The 10,195-nt window shown below is 26.7% G+C and overlaps 1 protein-coding gene across 1 annotated transcript in view; it reads left to right on the top strand.

The window, feature by feature from the left end:
- LOC107478311 (cyclic nucleotide-gated ion channel 4) overlaps positions 1-9,563 on the top strand; it is a 12,274-nt gene extending 2,711 nt beyond the window's left edge. Inside the window, exons 2-7 of the mRNA XM_016098450.3 lie at positions 3,989-4,204; positions 5,222-5,538; positions 6,110-6,218; positions 7,200-7,436; positions 8,714-8,800; positions 8,869-9,563. Coding sequence (XP_015953936.1) covers positions 3,989-4,204; positions 5,222-5,538; positions 6,110-6,218; positions 7,200-7,436; positions 8,714-8,800; positions 8,869-9,384 — 1,482 coding nt within the window. The 3' untranslated portion in view covers positions 9,385-9,563. The remainder of the gene's footprint in view (positions 1-3,988; positions 4,205-5,221; positions 5,539-6,109; positions 6,219-7,199; positions 7,437-8,713; positions 8,801-8,868) is intronic.
- The last annotated feature ends 632 nt before the right edge of the window (positions 9,564-10,195 follow it).

Below are 10,195 nucleotides of genomic sequence, written 5' to 3'. Positions count from 1 at the left end.
AAAATAAAAATAAAAAATAATATTATAAAATTTATAAAAAATAAAATAATCCTCTAATAAAATTTTTGTTAAAAATTTAAATTTTAAACAAATTAAAAAATTACTATAAAAGTAAAATTAATAATTTTAAGAATATAATAATATTTTTTAATAAAAATAATACTTTTAATTTATGTTATATGTTAAAATATAATACACAATAATTTAGTCCATAAACGAGATCAAATATATTTATTTAAAGACGTTTTGAACGTCTTTGATGTCTTTGATTGAGTCTTCGTTTTGTAGTATATTAGAATAACTTATTGATGTCTTCTTTCTCCCCCTCCATTCTAGAATCCAATGATTAATTATGTTGCAATAACATGCAATCGCACGTGTCATACATTAATCTATGAAACACAGATATTTTATTGAGTTATTATATTTATATGTCTAATTTATTTTAAATAAAATATTTATTAATAATTATTTAACATATTTATTTATTGTGTCTAACTGTATTTTAATAAAAATTAAATTTTTTTTCGAGACATACTTAAACATATTTAAAATTACATGTTAGCATATCCAACTTTATTCTTAATATATATTCTTAAAATGAGTTTAAAAATAATATATATTATTAAAAATTTATATATTTATATATTCTGTATCGTATCGTGTCTTGTATCTGTATCCGTATAAACGTATCTGTGACTCTGTGCATCATAATTCATTATCTACTTTATGTATGCCTATTTTATTAGAATAATTTTACGGAGGTAATATTAAAAAGTAATTTTATTTAATTTAATATTGATAATTTTATATATATAATATTTATAACAATATATTTATTATATTTAATATAATTAATATAATTAATTATTTTAAAATAATTAATAAATATAATATAAAATAATTTTAGATTAATTTTTGTTATTTTTTAAATATTTTTGTTTTATTATGATTAGTAAGGAGTCGTTATTATGATTCACCTGACTTTTTGTCTCTTCTTGTTATCTTTAAATTTCAGATAAAAAGGCAAAATTGCACAAAACATTAAAATTTGATAAAATAATTTTAAAATATGAAACCGATAAAAGCCAAAAATTAATATTATTTCAGTAAAAGATAACAAAAAGTAAAATTTTTTTAAATGTCTAATAACTTATGTATTTAATCTTTTTTTTTTACAAAAATATTTAAATAATTATTTAAGAAATACATATAAAAATTAATAAAAAAATTTAATTTCTAAAACTTTTTAATTTCTTTTAAAATATTTCGGTCATTCTCTCTATTTAACTGATCAGAACCCATTAAAATTTATTTTACAACTATGATAAGCATATATTAAAATTAATTACTAATATTAAATACATATTTAAATATAAAACACACATTAAAATTAAATTAATAAACTATACATATATTTATATACAAATATATAATAATTAATTTTGATAAGTAATTTTAGTTTGTAAATAATTTTTTGTTTAATTTATACTTTCATTTTAAATATATTATGATTATTTCCTCCATAATACGTCCCAATGATTCTGGGAGTAAATTAAATAACTTCCCTCCATAATTGGAGTATAGAAGTCATTTAATTATATATGACTCGACTTGAATTATGTCTCAATCGACGTATATATACGAACAAACTGCATTTAAGAATAAATTTCGACATCTGGTGATTAATCTTTTTTTGAATTTAGGAAATTGCATATGGTTGTCAATTTAATTAATTTGTGATGGTACGTGTACCTGTATTTTTTCTTTAAAAACAAAAGGCTGTATGCTTCAGAATATGTACTGATGAGCAAAACCATAATCACTCATTTTTATTATTTTTAATGTAACTTCTAACTATTATAAACAAATTGATTTTAATTTTGAGGAATCAAAATTATGAATTTTTTTACACAATTATTTAATTGAAACATTTTTTTTAAATGACACTTTGAGTAATATATACACGAAAACAGCTATTTTTGTTTTCTAATTTTAATATATTGATAGTATAAAGTTTGGTTTAATAAAATTTTTATTTTTTAAAAATAATTTATTACAACTAATTTTTAAAATATATATTTTTAAAAATTAAATATTATTAATATATAAAATTATATCAGACTTTTTAATTTTAATAATCACAAATTAATTTTAATTTTTTTAAAATACTTTTAGAAATACTCATAACTTTTACAGATATAAACATAAATACAAACACAAATTAAACACAATTATATAATTTTTTTATTTAACAAATATAAATAAGATATTTTTATTTTTTAAAATTTTAAGCACTTCTTTAAAAAAATTTTATTTAAATTAAACATAAATCATTTTACATAATTATTCAATCATATACATTGAAACAAATTATTTTAGTCGATATGACAATATGTAGTTAGTAAAAAAATCATTTACAAAATTAGTATATGAAAATTAAATTAAATTCTTATTTTTTATACCAACATAGTAAACTGAAAGTAAATTCATAAAAATAACAATGCTTAGAGTAGGTTGTAGTTACCCTTAGAGTAGGTACATAAATATGTTTTAAAAACACGAGAAGTTTGTCGTTTTGTTTATTATTGTGCCCGGTAAAATTTACGAAAATAAATATATAAGTTCTTATATTATTCAGATTTATTATTTTTATTTAAAAAAATAAATTTTAAAAAATGTAATAAAAGAATATATATATATATCTTATTTTTATTAAATTTAAATACTTCATCAAAATAAATTTTTTGAACTAAAAACGTCGGTCTTAAAATTCTTTTGGATTTAATTGAAAATATAACCTTGAGAAAGTTTAAGAGTCAGCAATTTTTGTATTTTATAGCTAGCACTTAATCATAAAAAAAATAAACGATCTTTTATCATTTGATGTAATCTCACACTATTAAAAATACTATTAATGACCAATTGATAATTACAAAACACAAAAATGACTGCCTCTACCACTCCTTTAATAACTTTATATAGAAGACGAAATTGAAGAGAGGTTATTGTTGTTATATATTTTCTTATTAATTAGAAGGTGGTACACGCCTCTTTTGTGATGGACCTCTGTGAACATGCTTTGCCTACACTATGAACAAAACAGAAACACAGTATGTTACACGTAACATCAACTCATCTGGAACATGTGAGCCACAGGGAGAGATACCACCAATTTTGAAGCTTTGTCGCCATAGAGATAGAGATTTATGTTAGGTATAGAGACATACAGAGTGGTCCCCTAGCTTCTACTATCCGTATAAAGATTATATTGATGCTTCTTCTGCGTTTTGAATCTCAGTATTGTTTAATTGTTACACCCTTACACGAACCAACTTCAGGATACTGATGAACGTATTAAAATGTTCCTAATCAAGGATTTAATTAGTTCATTATTTTTCTAATGAGTGTTTTTTTCATTATTTTATTATTAAGTTTATTGTATGTGCCGGATGAGAAAAGGTGCTCAGGAAAAAGTTGAAAATTAAGAGCTAATAACTAAGCTTGAAAACGTAACCTTTACGGTTGGTACCTGATGTATGTCTAAACATTTTTATGAGCAAAGGACAAACTTTGCTTTTTAAATACAACTGGCATAAAAAATAAAATAAAAGTATATATATATATAATAATGCAAAAAATTGTTCAGAAAAATAAAAAATCACACTTTATGACATTTAAAAATAATACGTACACACAAAATATTAGTTATTAACTCAATCATTATATATTTATATTTAATATATATGATATTTAATTTATTTTTAATGTGTATTTTAATATATATGTTATAAAGGTGATTATTAATTTAATAGTTGATTTTTAGTATATAGATAACATAATTATATTATATTTACATTTATTTTGGTCATTTTAAATTTTATTGTACTATTGAGCAGATGAAAAGTATAATAATAATAGAGAATTGAGATTATATATATAATGCATGTTGTTCAGATTTGTGATATATTGAATGTGTGTTGTTCAGATAGTGGTGTGGGTGGGAATCCCATCTTTGTTAGAGAAAGGGTCAGTGACATTGGTGATGACAGTGTTGCTGATAATGTTTCTGTTGCAATACCTTCCCAAAATATATCACGCAGTTTGCCATCTTCGAAGAATGCAGAACCTCTCTGGCTACATTTTTGGAACCGTTTGGTGGGGTATTGCTCTTAACATGATTGCCTATTTTGTCGCCTCTCATGTAAGTTTCTTCACAGATCGATATACCTCTCCCAAATTCACATGCATCAACCATAATTTATTCAACTCCATCAATTTTATTTTAATTATTTTACCCTATCTATCAAATTTTTAATATTTTTGTTGATAAATATGTCCTAGTATAATTTATAATATAAGATGATTAAATTAAAAAAATATCATTATAAGGTAAAATAATCTTTTTTTAAAACAATAGAAACATCAATCTATTTGATGATGATAATTTTTGAAAACTTCTAGAATAATAAAATTTTGTTAACAATTAAAATATCTAGTCTTAGATTTTTTTTAGGATAAAGTATTAAATTAATCCCTTACAGTCTAATTCTGTTTTAATCTTTAAAATTTAAAGTGTCCTATTTGAATCTAAAAAAATTATTTAAATTCAATGTAGTCCTGTTGTTAACGTTAAATAATTAACGGTACCGCTCCACTAAACCTTAATGTCCTTCCCTGAAGAGGTACAAACTCGAGAGGCATAAGATCAGCAGCGGATATATCACTACAAACTACTGGCCTTGGTTTGAGCACATGGAGAATATCTTCGAGAACTCGGCTTTTGCGAAAAAATTCGCCGGTAGCGACTAGGACAAGGTCATCGTCACCTCTACTACGGGAAATTTTCCTCGACAACCCAAAACTTTGGTTATATAAGTTTTTCATATTTAAAAACTAAACTTTGTTAATTATTTAATATGGTTTTACGACATGACTATATTAAAACTAAATAAAATTTTTTTTATTTAAATATGACACTTTAAATTTTAGAAACTAAAACAGAATTAGAACAAAACATATAGTCCAATTTAATACTTTATCCTTTTTTCTATTTAAAGAATTAGTAGAGGATAAAGATATATATTATTGTTCTAGTATTGTTCCTCCTCTTTTTAATATATTGTTATGTTATTATTGAAAAAAAATTATATTAAAATTATGTTGTTTTGTTGATGAGTTACTTATACAAGTGAGTGATATGGAAAAAATGAATTTACAGGCAGCAGGGGCATGTTGGTACTTGTTAGGGATCGAGAGAGCAGCAAAGTGCCTGAAAGAACAGTGTGCAAGAACAGATGGTTGTGGATCAAGGATTCTTTCATGCAAAGAAGCAATATACTATGGAAGTAGAAGAAGCTTGGTTAGTGACAGAGCAAGGTTGGCTTGGGCAGGGAACAGGGAAGCAAGGTCCATTTGCTTAGATGGGTCTGACAAGTATAACTATGGAGCTTATAAGTGGACTGTTCAACTTGTCACCAATGATAATCGATTGGAAAAGATACTTTTCCCTATCTTCTGGGGCCTAATGACTCTCAGGTACACTCGATACTTGACTTTGCATGATGATGATTGATGACTAAAATATTATACTTTATTCTGTGCTGCGTGGTGATGAATGTTTCTATTTCAAGAAAAGCTTGATGCGAAGCCTGAGAATTATTATGTTTTATGTACATTCATTGCCTAGAATGTTTCGAGAATATTTGGACCCTCTTATTTTGCACGAAATTTTCATGTAGTACAATGATGATATAATCTTACTAAGATCCTAGCTAGTTATTAGTTTTATTCTCTATTTGGTACGTACCTTTTGCATTGCTTTTGATGAAAATCTTTCCTCTGCTTTAATTTGTAAGGTTCTTAAATATATTCATCTTGATATATGTTTCGGAATTAAAATTTTAAAAACAAGGCAAGAAACAAGAAATGTTGTATTGGGTATAATAAAAAGTACTAAATGGGTCAAAGGCAGAAACTAGAAGGCATGTTGTGCACCTATATGGTGCATAGCATTGCTATTTCTTCTCTTTGACTGTTTCTTCTGGACTGTTATTATACTTGCTTGATTGCTTCATAGTTCCTCAATCGTTGTTTTTTTTTTTCCCAGCACTTTTGGTAACCTAGAGAGCACAACAGAATGGCTAGAAGTAGTTTTTAACATCATTGTCTTGACCAGTGGTCTTCTTCTTGTCACCATGTTAATTGGAAACATCAAGGTAAATCAAACACATTTAACATTGCCACAGTCGTCCATATGATATGAAACTTCTATTTATATTTTTAAGTAAATGATCAAATTTATCTTTGAAAAATCACTCAATTTTTAAATTGGTTTTTGAAAGATTTTTTTAATTAAATTCGTTCTAAAAAATTTTTAAGTTAGTGATGTTAGTCTTTTTACTACTTTCATTGCCAATGATATTAAAATTTGTTGATATGGCACATTAAATAACATCACATAGACCATAGCATATCCATGATAGTTCTAATTAGTGATTAATATGACAAATTTATATAATTAGTTTAAATTAATTCCAAATTAAAGGAGACATTGAGACATTAAAATCTCTCAAATTTGAGATTGATTTGATGATTTGATCTAATTTTATAAATTTATCATGTTAGTACCCAATTAGAATTGTTTGGTGTGTGTTGTGACGTTACTTAACATGTTATATTAACAAATTCTGATTTCATGAGCAAAAGAAGTAACAGAAGGACTAATGTAATCAACTTAAAATTTTTTAAAAACGAATTTGATTAAAAAAATATTTCAGAGACTAATTTAAAGAATGAGCAATTTTTCAGAAACAAATTTGACCATTTACTCTTATGTTTTTTATAAGAAATTGAATTACAATTTTCTTAATCTTTACTCTATTTTATTAAAGAGTAATGTTAGGAAGGCAATAACCCAAAAATTATTTTGTTTAACTTAATATCCCATATATGTAATATCAGTAATTTATATTTATTATATCTAAAATTATATCTTCATTTATTTCAACAGTGACTATAAAGTGCAAAATAAAAAAATTTTGGATTATTTTCAATTAATTTTTATTATTTTCCAAACATTTTTATCTGCCCTTGATCACGTTAAACCCATGTATACCATGTGCATGTTTAAATATACTAGACTTAGTTATATTAATGTTAATATGATATGGAACTATATATGTGCATGTACGGAGCAGGTGTTTTTGCATGCAACAACATCAAAGAAGCAAGCAATGCAACTGAAGATGAGGAACATTGAATGGTGGATGAGGAAGAGGCGGCTGCCACCCGGGTTACGGCAGAGAGTGCGAACGTATGAACGGCATCGTTGGGCCGCCATGCGTGGCGTTGATGAGTGTGAGATGACCAGCAATTTGCCTGAAGGGCTAAGAAGAGACATCAAGTATCATCTTTGTTTGGATTTGGTCAAGCAGGTAAAAACTCTTCCTCCTAATCTCAGGATAACATATATATAACAATAAAGTACAATGATTTGGTCATTGATCGTTATTATATTTGAGATCCACTTAACGTCTAAAATGATTCAAATACTAATATTCTTGAAACACTTAAAATTTTTTCTAAATATTTAAACATACCAGACCAAAAAAAGAAAAAAAAAAAAGAAAATGCATGTTTAATTTCGAGTTGGAAAGATATCAAAAAAAAAGAATTTAAAGAGTAAAAGAGACTTGACTTACGCGTCAAATGATTTTTTATTCATTTTTTACTTTAAAATTAAAACTCATTCTAGTTAGAACTTTTTACCGTGACATGTATGTATGATTTTATAATTAATGGATCATTAATAATATTAATTAGGTTGAAGAGTAGATTTTCTCAATAAACGAATGGATTCCGCTAGGGAGACAATGGACTATTTATACAATGTGTACAATGGCTATTGAGTTATGAAATGAACATCCCCTATACTATTTAGAATAACCATCCGAGTACAAGTGATAATAAACATCTTCTCAAAAAATTAATTTAATTTTTGGGTTCACCAAAGATCGAACTCTTGACCTTTCAAATCTAACGCTTTAATACCATATCATGATACCACTCATCCCAAAAGTTTCGGCCGATAGAAAAGTGTAACACTAATAATTATATCTCTAATACTCCATAAACCTCCATTATACACATTGTATAAATATTTCATTGGCTCCTCATACTTTCCCTAAACGAATTTATAATCATCAGAGGATAAGGTAGGTTTCTACTTTCTAGCAGGGTTTAGGATTTAGACTTCGTAAATCATAATACGAATTTCCTATTGAAGATATCTATTTTCAATTAGAAGAAATAATCATTTCCCCGTTACTATTGACTATTGAGTTATTATTTAATTTAAAAAAATATTTTTGCTATTTTTTATATACACTTTTCTTATTCATATTTTTGTTATGGCATAAAAACTAAAATTTTTATCTCCTCTCATTTTTTATGAATCACTTCTATTATTAAAAACAAAAAAATATACAAGAGATATACACCAAAAATATCTCAATATTTTTAGACTTGTTTTTTCTCTCTCACTTTTCTCCCCTCGCCTTTGGACACAGAGACCAAATTTGATAAACGATAAACCTATTATCTGGGCCATCAAATAAAAACATGTTAGTGGCCCAACAATATCTATGTTCGTGAAACGTATGCCTTGAATACCAACCAACACTACTAACACTTGCTCAATACTTCGGTTTAGGTGCCACTATTTCAGCACATGGATGAACTTGTCCTAGAGAACATTTGTGACCGCGTGAAGTCTCTCATATTCACAAAGGGAGAAACAGTAAGCTCTAAAATAATGTAGCATTATTGTGCTAAATTTTATATTAATTATTATTTATGATGGTGCAGATAGCCAAAGAGGGAGACCCAGTCCAAAGAATGCTATTTGTAGTAAGGGGTCACCTTCAAAGCAGCCAACTTCTAAGAGATGGTGTGGAAAGTTGTTGCATGTTAGGTCCCGGAAACTTCAGCGGAGACGAGCTCCTTTCGTGGTGTTTAAGGCGGCCCTTCATCGAGCGCCTTCCGCCATCTTCGTCCACTCTTGTAACACTCGAAACCACCGAGGCATTCGGCCTAGAAGCCGAGGATGTGAAATATGTTACACAGCATTTTAGATATACTTTTGTGAAGGAAAAAGTGAAAAGAAGTGCCAGGTATTATTCGCCAGGATGGCGAACATGGGCTGCCGTGGCGATTCAATTGGCGTGGAGGAGGTACAAGCATCGGTTGACTTTGACTTCCTTGTCGTTTATAATGCCAAGGAGGCCTGTGTTACGTTCCTCTTCCATGGGAGAAGACAGGCTTAGGCTCTATACAGCATTGTTAACCTCTCCAAAGCCTAATCAGGAAGATTACGACTTCTGAGAACGTGAGATATACTATTATTATGCTCATCATGTCAGATTTATTTGGCTAATTTTCACTGTGGAGTATGAGAAATTGGCTGTGTATATGTGTGTGTTTATGTCCACCATCCTATTACTCAATCATTTGTTCAACGTTTTAGATTTCTTTTAAATAAATGTAGTTCAATATTTTACATCTTTTAAACTTCGGATTAATATTTTATCCTACCATATTTCTTTTATTAACTAATGGTATATATTTGTAAATATACACTTCTAGTTCTATTTGAAATTGTTTTAGACAAATTTTACCAACAAGCTCGAAATTTCATTTCTTATAATTATAATTCTGTATTTTCTATAAAAAAAAAAATTATATTTACTAGTTCTTTTTCTTCTAAAATATTACAGGTATAATTTTTATCAAAATTATTTAGGGAGAAATTAGATATTTATAATAAAGTCAAAAGCAATAAATAAAAAAATAACAAATAGCAATAATAGAAAGAAAATAAATCAATTTTTGCTATTCTAAGTTCAAAAAAATATTTTGCTACTCAAATCATTCATTTTTTATTTGCCTTTTAGGAATAATAAATCTCTATATTCCTTTCTACATACATTTGTGCGTTACCCCCCATAAGCAAGATTAGAAAGAAAAAAACAATCATAATATTCTTTTTTTCACCTTGGTGTTTTGTTCAGCCTTCTTTTTTTTCACCTGCTCTTTCACTTCTGACATGATTTCTTTCTTAGTAATCTATTTAGTTGCGACAGATCCTGTTTCGTGTTAAAGCCTTTCATCAAATAGTAATAGCCAGCAGCTAAGC

This window comes from Arachis duranensis, chromosome 3, assembly GCF_000817695.3.
Source record: "Arachis duranensis cultivar V14167 chromosome 3, aradu.V14167.gnm2.J7QH, whole genome shotgun sequence".
Taxonomy (NCBI): Eukaryota; Viridiplantae; Streptophyta; class Magnoliopsida; order Fabales; family Fabaceae; genus Arachis; species Arachis duranensis.
Note: the sequence above shows the minus strand (reverse complement) of the source record. Positions and strands in the feature narration are given on the sequence as shown.